This window comes from Bombus fervidus, chromosome 4 (genome assembly GCF_041682495.2).
Source record: "Bombus fervidus isolate BK054 chromosome 4, iyBomFerv1, whole genome shotgun sequence".
Lineage (NCBI taxonomy): Eukaryota > Metazoa > Arthropoda > Insecta > Hymenoptera > Apidae > Bombus > Bombus fervidus.
In genome coordinates this window covers 9,187,618-9,207,246 of record NC_091520.1, presented here as the reverse complement: position 1 = coordinate 9,207,246, position 19,629 = coordinate 9,187,618, and the positions used below count along the sequence as shown (strand labels likewise).

Below are 19,629 nucleotides of genomic sequence, written 5' to 3'. Positions count from 1 at the left end.
CGAAGACAAATATATGACGCAGCAAGAACACAGCGTCTAAAAGTCGCTCGCCCTTAAACCATGCAGAAAAAGCAGACTTTGAAAGAGCAAGTATGCTCTTGCTGCCATTGCCTGAAATTCTCTGGCTGAGTGGTTGAGTCACAGTTCAAACAAGGGAGAAAGAAGCCTCGAGTATTGCTTGAGACACATAGCAACCCATCGACGAGACAAAGAGCCGGAGATACTGGTTTCCACCTTACTACTACAGGATGAAGGGATACAGTCGATAATATTAGCAAATTTATTTCGAAATTTAAGTAGACACGAAATCGATCAATATAACTAACGTTGAATTATAACGCGCAATAAAGAGATTTATCAGAAAGCAGTTTCAAAAATGTCCACGGGAATCTTTGTTTCTACATACTTTTAGAGGAATTAACGTTTCGTTTTGCTTATCGTATTCCGTTCGATTTTATAATCATTGTTTCATTCATGAAAGTCTCGTGAATCGCCATTTCCGTTTGAGCTTGTGTCGATCGAAGAAATACGTGACAACGAGAGGAAAGGGAAAGGAAACAAATGAAAATTAATTCATGTCAGTATGAATTCATTAGCAATCGATAAGATTATAATTAACCGTTGTTTAATTATCATCGTTCTCACTATCTCTTGCAATAAAGGAACGCCGACCTTCGATTCTAATTTTATTATTTGGAATCCGCAAATGGATAAGAAAAAGTAATTTCACAATTTCACCAGGTTACGTAGGTGTTACGGTAATCGCATTCGTGCTCAGCTACCATTGCACTGTACGTTCTGTTTGCCCCGTGAACGAAAGAGACGGGTATGTGCACGCAAAATGGTCCGATTTCCACGAGTAGTTGGTGCAACGGTGCAACCAAGCGAACGGATTAGTGGGTTTGTTCCGATTATGCAACGACATTTGATAATCGACTATTCCACGCTGGCTGTTATCATCATAATTCAGTCGGCTTTATGGAACAGTCGTTTTTGTTCCTTTTTCTCCGCGTAGTTTATTGAACTAAATATTAATTGTATTATGTATTATATATACTGATTCTATATTATTACGACTTTATATTATATTTATATTATTTATATTACACGAAAGCTTTATATTAAGAATTTTAATATAACTTGTAATTGGTACCATTTCTGTTTTACAATCGTCGTACAGTAACGCAAAAACTCAGCCATCAACACGAGTATAGTAAACATAAAGATTCCTGCAAAAAATAGCAAACTTGTTTCTTTAAATTCTTAATAACGTAAAGTAAAACTCGCAACATTCTCTAACTGATTAACTTTGAACGCAAACTTCTTCGATAAATATTTTAATAAAAACCGACTTCACTTAGAAAATTGAAAATATAGATTCTATGGGAAATACGAAAGAATTTCAAGAGTTAAAATTTTCAGTAGCGTAAAGTAGAGCTTCCAATATTTTCTAAGCGACCAACTTCGAACGCAGACTTCTTCGATAACTATTTAACGAAAACCGACTTCACTTAGAAAATTGAAAATATAGATTCTACGAGAGATACGAAACAGTTTCAAGACTTAAAATTTCCAGCAACATAAAGTAGAACTTCCAATATTTTCTAAGCGTCCAACTTCGAACGCAGACTTCAATAACTATTTAACGAAAACCGACTTCACTTAGAAAATGAAAATATAGATTGCGAGGAAGATACGAAAGAGTTTCGTGCCATGAAACCGAACCACTGAATTGTACCTTGGAATTTGAGTTAATTACAGTCCTGTAAATCAAATACTTGAAACTTAGATTATCATTAAATTTTACCCGTATGAAAAACCAGTTTCGTCAAAAATAAATAGCTATATTGTCGGTACATGGTCCATTATCACCTACCGAATAGCAAGAGATTTATGTGTTCACTTTGTCAAACCGTGGGTGATCATAGTGCAATATACTGTGCAATTGCAGTTGATCTGGTTGGCTGACTGGCCTTTCACCAACCCATTCCATCGTTGTATGTACCACTCGACTAATCGATCATGTCGTATTCGTCGATCGGAAAGGTTCGCGAATCCTCACGATCGAGATAGGTCAGTCATTGACAATTCTACTGAATACAAGCAGAACTTCAATGTCAACTGTAAGGTTTTAGAGCCTGTAGTGAACTTATTTTAAACTTTGCACAGTGTAAGTTTCATATTTTAAATGTCACCATACGTAACGCAATGAACATTTTACTTTCTATAAACAATCGCAACAATAATGCACATATTTCTCGTATTTGATAGCAGAAAGAGATAATTATTCTGCAAATCATCCATTCTGAATTCTTCGTTATCTTATTATATCGTTAAAAAATAAAACTATCTCTATTTGAAAATTGACTATTTCCGTTCTGAAGGCAATATCAATTCTCAAAATTTACTGTGGCGTCGGCGATTTTAGAGATAGGAAAATAAAATTTAGGAAACTCGTTAAAGCTCTTACTTTATTTACGCGTTTTGCATAAAAAGAGCTTACATATTCCGAGATCTTTTTGCATCCAACAGTGCAATTTAGTTCGACTTGCGTTAAATCATTTCTTAGGATTGACTCTATGCAGGATGAAGCTATTCGAAGAAAAGCTTCGTTTGCAAACTTTGAAAGAATCGAGAAATCAGATTTCTGGGATTTCTGATGTCGAAGAACGCACTCGACGGATGTTTGGAGCTTTTTGTTAAACTCAAGACCATTCAGTATTCAGATTAATATCAGATTATACAGAATATTCTAGAGTTTCAAACGTTTCAGGTATACTAGTCTACCTTGCAAAAGTCAGACCCGTGTTCCCTCCAGAACTTCTAGGATATCATTCATGAAGTTTGACCCACATCGCGCAGCTCATTATCACAGCCTACGTATTAAGTCTTTGCCAACAACTCCAGTTATGCTTGACCAGCCATGCTTTAACTCGAAATTGTGCAATTTTGCATTTGCCATATCACCTGGCAATAGGAGAAAAAATATATGAGAATGTAAGCTGAACCTTGCGGTGCATCCAGGTTGCATTAGAATTGTTGCGTTGATGTAAAAGTTTTATTTTTATATTTACTGTCTGTTGACACGAATGGCTCTGCTATGCTTTAATTCACAATTATACTCTTTTCATCGCGCTATTATTGACCCGTTTGAATACAAGTAACTTGACTAATCTGAATCTTCAGATCTTCGGTTTGTGGATCACTGATCGTCTCAAGATGAACTCTGTGTTCTACTATTTCGTGGCTTCGTGGAATGACCGATTTGATACTTCGTCTGCGTCGGAGTCTACCACGTTACACGATCCATCTTGGCAGCTTTCACTTTCGTTCACACCAGCCCCGCGTGATCTCCAAACAATCTCCCCTCGATGGTAGCCTCTCCGCGAACAACGAGAATTTTTGGCTAGTCTGTTGAACCTGTTTGAACCTCGAATTGAGAAGTGACTCGAGGTCCAAGACCCGAGATTACGAGATTCAGGTCACGATCCTCCGCTTCCTGTGTCGTTTTTCGCCACGAAACGTTGCCCGCAATTACTTCTTTCTCTTCTCGAACACGATTCGTTAATTCGCTTGGTAAACAGATCTACTTGTCGTTTTATTAGCATGAATAAGTGTGACAAGGTTGACGGAAAGGTTTATGGATATACTACACATATTACCTGTTAGAGCTCAGAATTATAGTTGACGTCAAAGAGTTTAGAAAGGCCGTTCTCAAGATACGTGGTACGATGACTCATTCGAGGAATAGTTATACACATTATCACTTTGCAAAGTTCAACGTATCTCATATAGCGTATAACCAGTATAATTATTGTAAATAGTTGCGTTTCGAATGTTATACGCTTCGAATTTCGTACGCTTTTAAATTTAAATTTAATTGCTACGAGATTAAAGCTTCGAAATAGTTTCATCATCGTCTCGAATTAATCGAGTCCGCTTTTAGTAAATTCCCCGATGTGATTTTCTTCAATCAGTCTCTCGACAAGCAAGAAGATGGCATAAAGAATTCCAAGATAACGCTCGTAACTTCACATCACTTTCCTCCATTTTTCAATTTATGCAGTTGATTAATACAGCCTTTGAAAGGCTGATATGACGCAGCTGCCAGCCAATTATTATATTGAAACACAAGAGATCTAGATAGTAGAAGCAGAGATCGTAAATGGTACTCTAATAACCACGAAACGAGTAGGGTTCCTAGGTACTCCTTCACAGAGGACAATGAGCATTCGTGAAAATTAGACCTGCAGGAAGTACGTTGTGGTTTGTCCTCTCACGCATGACCTGGAAACCCCGTTGGCCGAGATATCTTGGAACCAGACGAGAGGGAAAAAAAGATTGAAAGTAGGCTTGTTACATAATCATTTTGAGTAACGTCACGATGTGAAATAATACGGTTAACATATCGCTGCGAAACTCTTTTCTTAAGTTACTCTCAGCTCTTATTATGTTACAATAAAACAAACGTTCAGTAGGTATATAGTCGTTCCACTAGCTTCTGATTTTCCATGATCTTCCATGATTATCAAGTAGTCGTAGAAGATAATGAATGTATTACTTGTATAATAATCATTTGTGTGAATTAACGATAATATGCTCGAGGAGAAAATTTAAAAGCAATAGAACTATAAATTTAGTCAGTAAAAAGTAGGATTCCACGCTGTAACAGTAACAAATGATCCTTAAATATCTTTTTATTTATAAGAATATATCTTTTATATGAACAAGTTTTAAATCTTATAACATTATTGATACATCACCCTGTATATAGATATAATACTAAAATATCCTCTTACTTTCTTGTTACAGAGGTAGAATGCGAAGTATCAAGTCAAGTCGAGTACTCTCTGCAGGCGCTTTGGGGCGTCAGTATAAGGGAACTTCACTTGGCGCTTTGGAAACCTTGGAGCACCCTTAGAGACGCGTCCTTGAACGGCACTCTTCTCCAAGGTCACGCGCAGTATCTCACGCCACTACAAACGTATCCTTTTCTAAAATAATTTTAATTCTTATTCTTTTTTTTTAATTATCTTTTATAATTTGTAAATATTTGTATCGTAATTAACATTACCGTTAATGATACCAATGATAATTTCTTGATCGAGAAATACAGTAGACAACCACACGGGGAAGAAACATTGAGATTGTCGCTTCCGGCGCCAGAATTAGAACTTGGGACACCACCTAGACTTTGTTATCCTTTAGTAATCTTCTTAACTCGCAGGGATAATGGAGATCCTCATCCAGACGAGACCGTGGGTATCTTCTGAATTTTTACAAGAACATCGGTCATCTTAATTGCTAATTTATCCTAGAACTTTTATGAAACGATTTAAATTCTGTAAATACAATGATAATTGTAATGCGGAAAATAACGTATAACTGAAAGTGAAATGCAAAGGAGCAGCTACTTTAATGTATATTGTCGAAATATAACAAGCGTTGCGTGACTAGATTAAAATCCTATTATCATTAATTAAACTCGGTTTCTCATTAAACCAAACGGACATTTAAATACAAATATTACAACTGCATTAGCTTATACGGTTTTGTTTTCTTTGCAAGGTGGCTCTGGTAAACGTTGTCCACATCAAAGACAGCGTGTGCACTTTACCAACCTCGATCTTGGCGCAATATCTGAAACAGGCGAATGGTCAATTGTCTTGTCTTAAGGTAAGCCTCTGTGTTCAAATTCAAATTTTAATTCAAATTCAAGAAAACTACTCGAAAACTTCCAATTTTTATATATTGTGTTATATACTTTTATATATTAACGTGATAAGAAGTAATTTTCTTCAAAGAAATAGTTTATACTTGTTCTATAACAGTGTATATAAGTATAACAGAACATTTTATTGCACAAAAGTTGAGTTTAGAGAATAATAAAATAAAATTGTAACGATAATTTTTATCACTCTAACTAATCAATTTTTTAATCATTTTCTTGTATTGTATCTGGTACCTGATACCTATATTGAAGATTTGAAAGATTGAAGATTTTACGATGGTTTCATAGTTTTATGAGACACACCATAGTTCTATCTCAAGCACAAATTAAATTCTGTACTGATGAAACTATTTCTGTTGCAGCAACTATACCTAGCTACCGGTAACTCGACGAACTATGATGAAGGAGACGTGTCTTCGGGTCTAGGCTCAGCTCTAGCCCTCGCAGAACCTTGTAACAACAACGGTAGCTCGACTAGAGGTGCATTGGTTGCCTCCGGGACCGGCGATCCCGAGGGATCGTTATGGAACACAGCCGGAGAACAACTCTGCGTCGTTTGCCAATACTTTCCTCTTTCGCGTGCACTGTTGCCTTGCAGACATACTTGTATTTGCGCATCCTGCTTTGGCAAACTAGATCGGTGTCCAATGTGTAGAAGCCCGATAAAGAGTTATTTCTGCATCAGGGGCGAGGAATACATGCCCTTGGAGTCAGAGATCAATCCCTGCAAACAGAGGCAACCGAGCCATGGACCCATTCACTGGCTTCACGATTGGAACGATAGACTCACAGATTTTCTTGGATTCGCACGATAGAATACTTGGTATTCTAAAATGTTTAAAATGTACAGCGTGCAGAATACGATAAAACGGAATGATTGTCATTTGTTTATCCAACTGCTTGAGAAAGTTGTGCATTTTGGTTGGAGAATAGTTTATTTAGAGTCTTTAATTCCTGTGAATTCAATCGAAGTTTGGTGAGAGGAAGGTCCTTGAAATAAGATCATTACAAATTTCTTTTAAGGAAGAAATCTGAGAAAGATAGGCAGGGCATTAATTCATGTGGAAGACAGTAAGAAGAACGGATATTACAAGTACAAGAAAATGAAATTTCTGAACAGAATTATCATCTTTGGACTCGTGAGATATTGATATCTTTTTCTCTTGATGAAAGTTTTATGGAGAGTTAAATGAGCATGAGTGAGTCATAGTTGTGATAATTTATGATTCCTTCAGTTCGTTACTTGTATAATTTTCAGAAAGTTATCGTATCTCTTCTATTTTTATTAATTATATGTCTCTGCCGTATAAGTTAAATAGAATATGTTACTCTGTTGGGCGTTTGAACGATCTTCAATGATTGAGGAATTTAAAAAAACGGATAATTTGTTAACGTCCAAATATATAGAAAACAAAACGGAAAATGTTTGATAAAAAAAGAAGAAGTACAGAAAAACGTTTCAGATTTTTATCGCGTAACGTTGTATAAATATTTAAGGTGTAAATACAAGATACAAATAAGACATGTCCAACTTTAAGATATAATTAATAATTAAGTTATTGATATTATTTCATACGATACGCAGATTTATCCAGTAGCTATAGAAACATTAGTTCCGATATGCATGCCTTTAAAGTATTTTTTTCCCTATTTTTCTTTTTATCTCATACAAATTGAAGATATTTTTTCTCTTCCGTAATGCTCTGCCGTCCATGCACAACGATAGAGCTAATTCCCTTAAAGTTCTTTTCAAAACAACATCACACGAAAAAAGAACGCTGCTAAATTAATTTAAGAAGGATATTACGTTAACGTTTAAACTGTAAATACACAGACTGTGATAATTCTAATAATATCTATTATTATAAACCAGATATATGAAAGAGTCCTGGATGGAGGACACAACAAAGGAGAAGGAATTGGTACGAAAAAGGAACATGAAATCATTTTCAGATTTCACATTTGATACATACGTTAGCCTTTTTTTATATCTTTTTGGCACTTGCATAAAGAATGATGATACTCTCTTACTTGGGGTTTGTAATGAAATCAAAATTTTATACCCTTTTCATAAAATTTCTTTGAACAAAATTTTTTTTATGACAACAGAATCAGCAAGATGATATTTAAAAAATTTATTTACTTATGATAATAAGATATAATTGCAAGCCTCAATATGTGAAAGAACAAGAGTATTTGGAATTACACATGTTGATTCAGCAGTAAAGGCCTCTAAAGTCAATGTTATTGTAGTCGAAGATCTTTTCGTATTATAATTTATATTTTATTTAGTAAGTATGTAGCATTTTGATAATGCGACAATGTCTGTATGTGAGAGAACCTGTATATAATTTATTTAATAAAGCGTATTCATGCTGTCATGCCCTATTGTTCATGAACGCATGCATCCTGACAACGAGAGTTACATTTCTAAATATAGAAATATAACTATTAAAACATGGAACAATTTATTAATTATTTAATATTTGTCCTAGATGTCTAAAAAAAGCAACCATCAATCTTTGACTTTCTTCGCATTACCACGGATATTTGCGATATATATAATCAAAGAGGAAATGAGACTGTTTATGCACGTAGCTCTAGTTATTTCACAGTACAGGTGCTGCACCATGCGGCCAAGTGTTAAAAGGAACGAGCATTAACATATACAAAAACCTATAAAATTAGGGATCTGCCTTGTTTGATTGTAATTTAGCATATATAAGAACCTATATATTTAAGTTTCAAGTTAGGGATCTACTCTGTTTAGTCGGACAATAGCATAAACAAGAACCTATTTAATTGTACAGTTCTACGAAAAAATTCATATCTACTTTTCTATCCGAAGTAGACAAGTATGAGAATGACAAAATCGCGCAATAATGAAATTAATTGTAAGTTGCCTAAGGAGAAATGAATCGTTAACTATATTTTTTTAGAGAAGAAAAGAGAATATTCGCTTTCAAACGATAATGGATCAGTGGAATGGTGCAATAACTTTAATATATTTTTTATACGCGATAATGTTTTAGATTTAAACATTAAATTTACTTTTGTCGAGATAATGTTTTTGTTATAGTAAAACCTAAATATCAATTTTTTAATAATAGATCGGCGAACAGTGAATAATATTTCTGATAAAACATATGTATCTCTGGTATATGTTTTACATGCGTGTCCATTTGCGAAAACAATAAAAATAGAAAAAACAATTGACTATTGGTAAGATGTAAAGACATGAAGACGTAACGGCTGAATTGTGTAACCCCGTAACTAACCACGCTTTTTATCCATCTTACTTTCGTTACTGACGCAAATTTATTAATTCTATGAATTTTGATATTGTTAAAGTTAAAAGGATTATATTAAGATCAACATTTCAAATTATATTAAAAACAGACGACACCTCTCATTTGGCATCCAGTGAAATAATAATAAAAAAACAGGAGGAAGATTGTGAAGATGAAACGAAAATATCAAATCTTTATTTTCTTTCAACAGTTGAGCACATTTATTTTCCAATTTTATTTCTCGAAAGATTTTCCTTAGATTTTCCTCAATTTGTGCTTCGCAATTTATCTACCGTTCAATCGCCAGCCATTCTATTGAATCCTCATTGTCAGAGAATCTTAACGGTATTCTTGTAACTTTCAGCATTGGTTTATTAACAAATAATTCATTTTTTTTCCTATCTCTCTTCCTTATAATATCATTAATTATAATTCCTACCATTTCAGTAGCGTTGGTATCTTATTCTATACTGAACCGATAATGTCACATGTGATAATAAAATGTCATGAGAGGTTACGTAGCTTGTGTAGCCCGATCCAGGGCCTGTGGAACACTCTTTTAAATTGCATGCATAGTCTATCCTATTCTTAGTCAATGGTTTGTACGCTGTACAACCAGTGATAACACTGGTAACATTAACATAGTAGGTTGTGATACAATTTACGTGTTTACAGAAACATCAAAAGCAATGAGACGAACTGTATATGCAGAACTACGTCTTCATGGTTATTTGACGTCATTAGCAAAACCAGATGAATACACAATAGGACTAATTATGGGACAGGTTCGATTTTTGTATGTTCCAATTTCACGTCTTGTCATTTGTCCTAACATATGTACTCCTTAACAGACTCTTTTAAATCATTTCAATTAATATAAATCGTACATTTTTATAGAATTTTTGTCGAAATACATACAATTTTATTTAACTTATATTCTTGGAATTGTTGCTGTAGATGAAAGGTTGGAATATTGTTAAAGTTTCAATTATTTCATTGTATATCATCTAACATAAATTATGATTGATATTACAGAGTGCTGGTCAAGAAGATTATATTGTGCACTTAGCAAGAACACCACCACCCCTTGGTAAAAACGTGATGGAAGAAACATTGCTTAGTTCCACAACAAAATCTGAACAAAATATTGCTACTGAAAACCACATTAAAGCAGTAAAAGATATACCAGAGAGTTGGATTGCAGATCATGCTAAACATGTATGTATTTTTTTCATTTGAAATATATCAAATAAATGTAATTAAAATTTAGAATCATAAAAAGTAAATGATCTTTAATATTATTGTTACAATACAGGTTATTAGAATGTTACCTGGTGGAATACATGTCCTTGGAATATTTATTGTTGGTCCAAAAGATATTTTACATAATAATAATAATATACAAAAACTAAAATTTATTCTTACAACAATGCAAAAAAGTTTATCATGTAATAAATATTTATGTGAGGATAATAATGAAGAACATCTTATCTTAAATTTAAATAGTGTTACACAAAAGTATGATATATTGTAATATATTTAACAATTATTTTTCATCATTGTTTAACTTTCTATTATTTTTTTTAGATACACTTGTAAATCTATAGAAATCCATAATGAAATATTAAAACCAGTAGATTGGAATTTTCAAGATAAAGCAACCAAATGGCATCAATTTGAAACATTTGTTAATTTTGATCATCTATTTCTCATTGCTACTAATGAAGATCCAGAATCTCTTAAAAAACAACTACAAAATATTTTAAAGAGTATATCAGATATCATTGAATCTTCCTTTGTTGTTATTGAAGGGGAAGTTCGATCCTCAGATGATAGACTAGAGCTAATTAGTAAAGACAAGAAAGATGAAAGAAATTGTAGAAATAATGAAAAAAATAATAATGGCCAATTAATTAAAATTCATTTATTTGTTCCATGTGTAAGTACTTGTCTTTAATAGTATATAGTAATATAAATAAATATAACAGTTTATCTTGTGAATTATTAGCATGAACAGAATCTTAACTCAGATGTGAGGATAACATCATGCAATGCATCTATACGTTTGGTTGGTCAATTAGTAAGTAGAAGTTTCGTCCATCAAAAAGCAAATGTCGAAGAAGCTATAGTCGTAATAAAGAAAGACATAATAAGGTCATTAGCAAGTAGATTTGAAATGCATTGGGATAGTTTGATTGAAGAAGAAAATGGATCTCCAGAAGGTATTTATTTCACCATATAAGAAATTAAATAGTTATACAAAATTGTTCATTTTATTACTTTCTCAGAATATGTAACGTTACACGAACCTCCAAGAAGAGTATTAGTAGGATTGCCTGACAGTAAGGTAATATTCTCAGACTACATATTTCCTGGTGAGGTACCTCAAGAAGCTCTTTTATCGTTGGAAGAAATCCTAGACTTAGAGATTCGGAAATGTAATATTCAAAAAGACATTGAATTTGAAGCTGGTAAGTATTACATACTTGATTGAAAGATTATATGTATTTATATATATGTATGTGTACTAACATAAAATTTTTTTAACAGATCCCACAGAATTCTACTCTCAAAATAAAATTGATGTGAAAACTGTTGATCTTAATACAGATTCATTTGGGAACTATCAAACACAAATATACATTGCAAGTTTCAGTATTGCATTTTTATTCGTAATTCTTGCTATTATAGTGGAAAAGCTTTATTAATATTTATAAAAGAACGAATTTATATTTTACTATAATATGTAAAATATAATATATGTACATTTTTTTAACACAAATCATCGTGATGTTGGGAGTACAAAATAAAACGATAATAAATAAAAACAACATTTGCTTTAACATGATGATGATATATTTATGCATATAGACTTCAATCGATCGCATTGTCTGCAAATTATTGTGTAAAAGTATTAAATTATTAACCTATATTATAAGTTATGTATAATTAAAAATATCTACGAAAAATAACACTGTATCAATAATTTTATTCCAATATTTTGTATCATAATTAAATATACATACAATTGATGTAAAACAACTGAATAAAGATACTTTTACTTATTATCTATAGTACTTAATTTCTACACTTTGAGGAGTACTAATCATTATCTATGTGCATCATCATCATCTTATACCTGCTAAAGAATTTTAAAGTAGGTTTAATATGATAGAACATATTGGTATATTTTTAACTTATAGTACATTATCTTATCATAATAACATCTACACAGTATATACATATGATATTATACACGCATATATGTACAAAAAAGATACTCTCAAAATTAATGTAATGGCAATCAGTATAAGATAAAATGACAACTAGTAAAATCGTTTCTTTTTTCATTAATTCATTGTATAAATAATTTCTATTTTCTGATTACATCAAATTAAATAATGACATGCAATGGCGACGCATAAATTATTTATAAATGAGGCAGTGATATTCCTATTTTGAAAATGCTTGGTACAATTCACTTTGCTTTATAACAAATTGTTCAAATGCTTGCAAAACTATGCTAATATATATGAAAATTCTTATATTTACAAAATTCTCTTTACACTGTACATAGCAAATTGAATAAAAGGGATAATTATGAAAAAGTTTACGAATGTAGAAAAGTAAGATTAAATAATACTTCATACTTTTAGTAGCAGTTAGTTTGTAATAAAATTAAGATTTCAATTTTTAAGAATTATAGTTTCTCTGATTTTTAGTAGTATTCGCTTAAATGCATATAAACATTTTCTAATAATACAATTTGCACACATATTAACTACCACACTTTTTCTCAGTGCTTTCAATTCAATATTTAATGATAAATTTTTATTTGATGAAGATTTCGAAATGTACATATTACTGCAGTTAAAAATGAAATTTGTTACTCCAATACAATGCATGACAAAAATAAGAAATTGGATTTATAGTAACAGAAAAATAGATATAAATTTATGTTAAGACATGATTAAACAGTACATTTTCCTTAACTCACATATCATCTGCTTATGTATAACAGTAAGAGTATCATAATATGTTAAATCACCACATTTTATATGTAGATATACGTATATTGTAGGTAAGGAATATTTTCATTTACTAATTTCATATAATGAAAAAAGAAAGATGTAAATGGCTGGAATGAAGTTAACAATGCTAAATGTAATGAATAAATAGTGCAGATCAAAAACAAAGACATATTACATCAGCAAGCTACATCTTTATTAAATTAATTAAAATTTAAATAAATTCGTCATAAATCAAATAATAATTCTACTCTTTTACTCTTGCACGGATTTTGTGCATCTACATATTGTGAGCTATATAATAATTATTAAATTTGTAAGATGGTACATACACGTATAGGTACAATATGAAAAAGTAAAGTTCGACCTGCACTATTCTTCGATAAGCGTCGAAAATTTTAAAAGTCTATGATCCAACTAGATAAAAACTTAATCTATAATCTAACTAGATAAAATCTAACTAGATAAAATAGATTCAGTTATTTATACTGCTCCCATTTTTATAAGTCCTGCTTGACTGCCTCTACCAACGCTTGCATCTTCCAGCGAATCTAAGTCTAAAGCAGACTCTATCATGGTAGTATCTTGTAATAATCTAAGTCTAGATGCAGACAAAGGTGTTGTTACAGTTACCGAAGGTATAGAGGACGTATCTAACGTGGATGAAACCACAACACTTTGACGGGAAGGCAGCGGAGCGATTTCATCGATATCAATTGGAGCTATATTAAGTGATGCTAGTGGTACTTCATTGGTAACAAGTTGACTCACACTGTTTGTAGTACTACCTAAAAACAAATGTTAATAACAATAAAATGTACAAAATTATTTAAATATATATACAGGTCATATACAATATACAAAAAATATTAAAATTTCAATAATTGCCATTGAAGTCCAATAATAAGCTGTTATAAACGCTCATTAGCAACATAAATTATATAATGCAACTCATTGCAAAAGTGCAGTACTGACCGTGTAATTTTGTTGCATAAATGAATAAGATAAATAAAAATTAAACTGCAATAAAGAAAATATCCCAGGCAGTAAGGTGACATATTAATGTTTTTCCTATGTGTACATATTGATTAAAATAAAAAATCATAGTAATAAATAACTTACATAATCATTGCTGTATAATATACAACAATTTTGATATTACACATATGAACATAAATCTATAAAATATCCCTTACATATGTGAAACTGTGTGCATATTTATTTATACATATACTTATATACATATTGTATTTTCACAATCCCAGTGCCCGTAATAAGAACTAATTAATTAGTCACAATCCATAAACCCTTAAATTGATATAACATTTTGAAATTAGTCTCCAATAATGTGGGACGTATATATTGTGTTTAAGTGTTTATTAACAACTATTAATAAATATCAATTCATTCATATTAAACATACACACAATGACGAGTGGAATAAAGCAAAATTAACTTACCAAACGGTATGCTCTGAGCCCTCGATAACAGGACGTAATTTTTAAACAACAAAGAAATACAATTTATTGAATCATGTAAAAAGTGCGGCTAAACGGTAAAAAACTTAAATTTATCTTATATACTTGATGATGGTTCAAATATGTATATTCAAATTAATCTTTGTTTAACGTTAAAGATTAACATTGTAAAATTGACTTTGAATTAAATATATCATATATCATTTGTTTAGAATATACTCTATAATGTAAAAACAAATAATTTTAATTATCCGCGTATTTTTAAAAAGTATATCATTATAAAGTATTAAAAGTTGTAATGAAACTAATATTTCAGTCCCATTCTCAGTCAGGATATATAACATTATAACAAGAATATTAATTTCTCCTTTCTCTTTTTTTAAAAAAAATATCTATATGTCCAATACCAAATTGAACAGTCAAAAAATAAATAAATCTCTGTTGTTAACAATCAAATTCAACTAGAATGTTCTTTGTTTATAAAGATCTATATACGTTATAATATGAGAAAACATGAACAATCATCATAATAATGATTACCTTTGTTATTATTATAAATGTAATTTTAGATATTATTACCTTCACTAATATTTATATATACATCAAAACTTTATTTATATAAGCTTTTGCTAATAATAAAGGATAGAATTAGAACTTATATTATTTTGATTCTAATATACTAAAAAATTTGTTAACAAGTATATTATAGCCATTTAATTTTCTTCAATAGATGGAGTAATATTATTTAAGAAACATAAAGAAAGAAAATTATCTTAAAGAACATTAAATATCATCATTATCGCTTATTGAACTCATGATAAATCTCTGATTTAAAAGATCTTCTTCAGTGCTATCATTTGGACATAAAGAATTTTCTACATAAGAAAAAGCATTAGTTAAAGGTCCTGAACCAAATCTGTTAACTGCAAGTCCTATTGCATTTTGACCAATAATTGGCATTCCTCCTGCCCCTAATATTCGTGACATTACAACAGTTGGCAAGAGGTTTTTTGATATTGGATATTTTAAACCATGAACAGTGCATCTCAAGTTATTATATTTAAGAGTATGCTGAGATTGAGAAATTCGTATTGGATCTTCAGAATAGCATTGTGGAAATTTCTGGAGATCAGTGTAAATGGTTTTGTCATCAATTTTATATCGTATAGGATCCTCAGAATATCTTTGTGGATATTTTTGAAGATCAATACTATATTTTTGATCACCGACACATTGATCATATATCAAATTATTATCTGAACATCTATGATACTCTTCCCTACATCTATGAGAATATTTATGTAAATTTTCCTCACACCTACATGGATATTTTTGAAAATCTGGGTTTGTTATTTCTGTATCATACTTTACATGTTTCATAGGTTCCTGAAAACAATGTTGCCGAGGGTATGCCGGAGCATAAATGTCATTAATATATCGACGTGGATATTTTGGAAGATCTTCGGGATAATGAGCGGTATGCCTTAGAAGGCTTAACTCACCGTTTATCGATTCAATTTGTGGTGAATGCTGACCAGAAACGAGATTGTTCATGGAACCTGTGAGATCTGGGCTGGGATTTGTTTGAACAGTTGTACCATTAGACTGCAAAGATAAGAAAAGAAAAACGATATATAAATAATAATATATTATACAATACGATATATATATATAAAATACAAGGAAATCAATAAATATTTCAATACCTGTGGCTGTACGATTTTCACTGTACCATATGTTTTATTATTAGTAATTACACTGTCACCACCAACTCTTTCTTGCTCTGCACGATATTCGGGAGTTACTATACCTCTTCGATCTATAAAAATCAATATAGGTAAATAACATCTCCAAAAATTAAAATGGAAATACTACGAATTTAAAAGTGAATTACCAATTAAACTAGGTGGTGCTGGTCCACATAACACATAGAAACAATTTCCACATATATTTCCTTGGCTATATAAATTAAAATTTTCTTGTCCTGTTTTAATTGAAAATGACCCCTTTATCTAGAAAAATGATACAAATTATTTTAAAATTGTTTAATAATTTCAAATACATAATTATTAACCAGTTAACAGCGCTTGACATGTATACAAGTCAAACATAAACTTTACTTCAGTGAGTTTAGTGTATACTCGTCGTGTAAAATAAAAAATTACCATTTACTATAAAAACTCCAAATTTTAGTGAGAAGAAATAAAAATGTCATTTAGTGGTATGTTTACTTTATATTGCCAATAAAACTGCTATGTATTGGTTATTCCCGAATTGTATATTATGTAATAGAAATACTAAGGAAAATACTTCTCTATATTATAGGCATTAGGTGCTTTTTTATTTAGGCGTATTATATAAAAAAAACAACGCAAAACTAAGTCGATTAAATTTTTTAATCAAATGTGTTGAACAAATTATTGAAGAACATGCAATTCAATAAACACAAACTTCGAAACGTCTCATCAAAAAACATTTCCCTAATTTTTACCAGTTATATCACCAAAAATAAATCCACTTCGAAGACCTGCCGTCTGTTCAAAAAATGGAATTCATAACGTGTCATAGTACTGGCGTTCGATTTGTAAAGTGCTACTTTGTGTGATACCCTATTTCGAAAAGTACCACAATAGGAATACCAACTGAATTTCTTATATTCTTTTTTAATTTTTCTTTTTTGAAATATTTTATAACAATAATTTTTTCAACAATGAATTGTTAATTTTTCGAATAATAATATAAGCCATCATTGTTTTACTTTAATTTTGTTGTAAAACTTACAATAGGAGCATCTACCCTGCGTTTGATGTGTATACTCGTCATCGCTTGATTTTATTTATCTATTCCATGGGAGATTTCTAAAACTAAATTCCACATCTAATTGGCTAAAATTAATAATGCTTACATCCTCGTTAGTTGTCTGATTGCTAGTAGTTAAATATGTATGAAAACCAGCAAGACCGAGAATACTCCATACAGAGAAAAAACATATAACTGCTACAACAACACTTCCAGGAGATATCCTTACTGCGTCTAAAAATGGTCTAACGTCTTTTGTGACTACAATTAAATAAATAAAAAATTAAACCATCTAATTTTTATATCTTTCATTTGTTTTAATTAATACACTTACGCATTACTAAATGTGTAACAGCACATACAAATATAAAAACACAAAGAAATGCCAAGGACACAATAAAGGCATAAAAATATCTGTAATTTCTTCTGCCAACACAATTCCCCACCCACGGACAATGATGATCAAACCTCTCTAAAAATATAATTACATATTTCTAGATTCTCATAAAAGTATTTTTTATAATAAATCATGATAAGTATACATACCTACACAATTGTCACATAAGCTGCAATGTGAAGCTCTTGGTGGTCTGAATATTTTACAAGTAAAACAATATTTCAACTTTACTGGTTGTCCTTTGACTAATACCTCTTTTGTACGAGGTGGTGGTCTGTACATTTTAGAATTACCATTGTTTGGTACCTCTTTACCCAAAATGTAAAAGACAAATTTTTTAATTGTAATAAAATTAATCAATGCAAACTTGAATATAACTTTACAATATATTAAAACATAAAACTAATCAAAATTATTTCTAAGAAATATATTTGTGTGTACCAATTTGTTTTTCAATATAGGCAGCTTCATCGAGTGTTGCTCTTGGAATAACTCCAGGATCACTAAAGCTTGTTCTAAACAAAGCAGACATTACAAAAATAAATAACAGACCACCAATAACTGGTATAGCAGGTGTTATATGAACTGCTAAGAATGGACAACTAGAAAAAAATACATAAAACTGTTAGAACAATTTTTTGATATATATGATATTGTTTTATATGTGATTTCTACTTTAAAAATAATAATCTTACTCAAAAGCGAAAAATAATCCACTTGTTCCAGCAATGAGGCACACAGTCACATAAAATACTCCAGTTTGTGGTGCCATCATTACTCTGCCATCACAGCAAAATCGATTTCTGCCTGGGAAAAGTTCCCATTTTCGTGTTATGTGTGGCATTTTGTGAATGTAAGCAAATTGCTTCATGCACTCCTCGTATGTACAAATATGTAACATCCAATTTGTAAGAGATAATTCATTAGGGTTGTGTAATGGTTATTTAATGTCATCATATGAGTGTTCGAACAATCATATTTCATCTTGATCTACTGCTGTTTCTCAATGAACTGTAACACATTTTATAGATAATTGCACTGATTCATATGAATTTTTTGATTTTATCTAATCTATATAAAGATTATTCACAAATGTGTAAGTTTAAAACATTAATGTTGTGCGCTTTCACACACATTGTTATTTTGTATAAATAAAACATCTTAAAACTCCTACCATAGACATACAAAATGCTATTATGCTGTTTAGTACTTGTAAAGGACCTTGTTTCTTGTCAACGTAACCTAATTGTTTCATTTGCAGGAAACACAATGACACTCATATTTCATAAAAATTCTCGTTCTAAACAGATTAAACGGTATCGTTTACTTTCTTCCGCATTCTATAAACAGCCATGAACTCACTTTCGAGACAGTATCGCTACTGTCTCACGGAGACCACCGACTTCAAGAACACTCACTGCAGGGTCATAGTCAAAGAAAATTCAGAAGCGAAAATTCATTTGTAAACTAGGTCACTTCTGACTGTGACATATAAACACTTGTGCACTCTCGATATAGCCTTTAATGCCACGACGAGCATTATATTTTTGGAAGCCGTGGCATTGTTTTAGTTAATCGACCTCACTTTGATGACAATAACGTATGTATGTATTTACGGGAAAGGATTGTTGGCCGTCGTGCTTGCTCGAGATTATCTGTGCTTCCCTCTAACGGAGTATGCAGAAGCGCCACGTGATCTTATTGCCACGTGACCTAGTACAGAAACCGATTTCGATTTCAAGTGCAATGCTTTTAGCGAAAAATCGATGATAAAAGAAAATCGCGACTTTGAAAGCGCGAGAACGCATAAAAATCGTAATACCACTTCAAACACTCTACATATTACTACCAGAGTTTGTACAAAGGAGTAGATTTTCTAGAAAATAATACAAAATAAATTTTTAAC

The 19,629-nt window shown here is 31.3% G+C and overlaps 3 protein-coding genes across 9 annotated transcripts in view; 2 read left to right on the top strand and 1 right to left on the bottom strand.

Moving 5' to 3' along the window:
* Positions 1-8,112, top strand: part of LOC139986695 (cell growth regulator with RING finger domain protein 1) — a 42,249-nt gene extending 34,137 nt beyond the window's left edge. For all 4 annotated transcript variants that reach the window (XM_072002222.1, XM_072002221.1, XM_072002223.1 and 1 more), the window contains exons 3-6: positions 4,813-4,984; positions 5,117-5,258; positions 5,569-5,676; positions 6,094-8,112. In XM_072002222.1, coding sequence (XP_071858323.1) covers positions 4,813-4,984; positions 5,117-5,258; positions 5,569-5,676; positions 6,094-6,546 — 875 coding nt within the window. In that variant the 3' untranslated portion in view covers positions 6,547-8,112. The remainder of the gene's footprint in view (positions 1-4,812; positions 4,985-5,116; positions 5,259-5,568; positions 5,677-6,093) is intronic.
* Positions 8,113-9,464: 1,352 nt separating this feature from the next.
* On the top strand, positions 9,465-11,852 carry LOC139986691 (protein odr-4 homolog). 3 transcript variants are annotated; one of them, XM_072002210.1, is made up of 8 exons: positions 9,465-9,619; positions 9,697-9,806; positions 10,057-10,239; positions 10,337-10,539; positions 10,609-10,960; positions 11,030-11,243; positions 11,310-11,492; positions 11,572-11,852. In XM_072002210.1, the coding sequence occupies exons 2-8, from the start codon at positions 9,711-9,713 to the stop codon at positions 11,727-11,729; spliced, it is 1,389 nt and encodes a 462-aa protein (XP_071858311.1). In that variant the 5' UTR covers positions 9,465-9,619; positions 9,697-9,710; the 3' UTR covers positions 11,730-11,852. The 3 variants fall into 3 exon arrangements, with proteins under 3 accessions (XP_071858311.1, XP_071858310.1, XP_071858312.1); XM_072002209.1 differs by lacking the exon at positions 9,465-9,619 and having other exon boundaries at positions 9,626-9,806; XM_072002211.1 differs by lacking the exon at positions 9,465-9,619 and having other exon boundaries at positions 9,677-9,817.
* A 317-nt stretch (positions 11,853-12,169) lies between these two features.
* On the bottom strand, positions 12,170-19,354 carry App (Palmitoyltransferase app). Of its 2 annotated transcripts, none has more exons than XM_072002188.1 (10): positions 18,898-19,346; positions 18,419-18,734; positions 18,165-18,325; positions 17,873-18,031; positions 17,661-17,798; positions 17,433-17,587; positions 16,422-16,539; positions 16,234-16,346; positions 16,030-16,132; positions 12,170-13,837 (listed from the first exon to the last, which is right to left on the bottom strand). In XM_072002188.1, exons 2-10 carry the CDS (start codon positions 18,622-18,624, stop codon positions 13,533-13,535), a joined length of 1,458 nt encoding a protein of 485 aa, XP_071858289.1. In that variant the 5' UTR covers positions 18,625-18,734; positions 18,898-19,346; the 3' UTR covers positions 12,170-13,532. The 2 variants fall into 2 exon arrangements, 1 of the variants encoding a protein (XP_071858289.1); XR_011799696.1 differs by having other exon boundaries at positions 13,696-13,837; positions 14,510-16,132; positions 18,898-19,354.
* Between the last annotated feature and the right edge of the window lie 275 nt (positions 19,355-19,629).

Bases quoted from the DNA above. Each gene is read 5' to 3' on its own strand.
- LOC139986691 (XM_072002210.1), top strand. From the start codon at position 9,711: ATGAGACGAACTGTATATGCAGAACTACGTCTTCATGGTTATTTGACG. The intron at 10,540-10,608 runs GTATGATATATT...TATTTTTTTTAG, and splicing joins TTAAATAGTGTTACACAAAA to ATACACTTGTAAATCTATAG. The intron at 11,244-11,309 runs GTATTTATTTCA...TTACTTTCTCAG, and splicing joins AGAAAATGGATCTCCAGAAG to AATATGTAACGTTACACGAA.
- App (XM_072002188.1), bottom strand. From the start codon at position 18,624: ATGTTACATATTTGTACATACGAGGAGTGCATGAAGCAATTTGCTTAC. The intron at 18,032-18,164 runs GTACACACAAAT...TTTTGGGTAAAG, and splicing joins CTATATTGAAAAACAAATTG to AGGTACCAAACAATGGTAAT. The intron at 16,133-16,233 runs GTATTGAAATAT...TTATCTTTGCAG, and splicing joins TGAAAATCGTACAGCCACAG to TCTAATGGTACAACTGTTCA.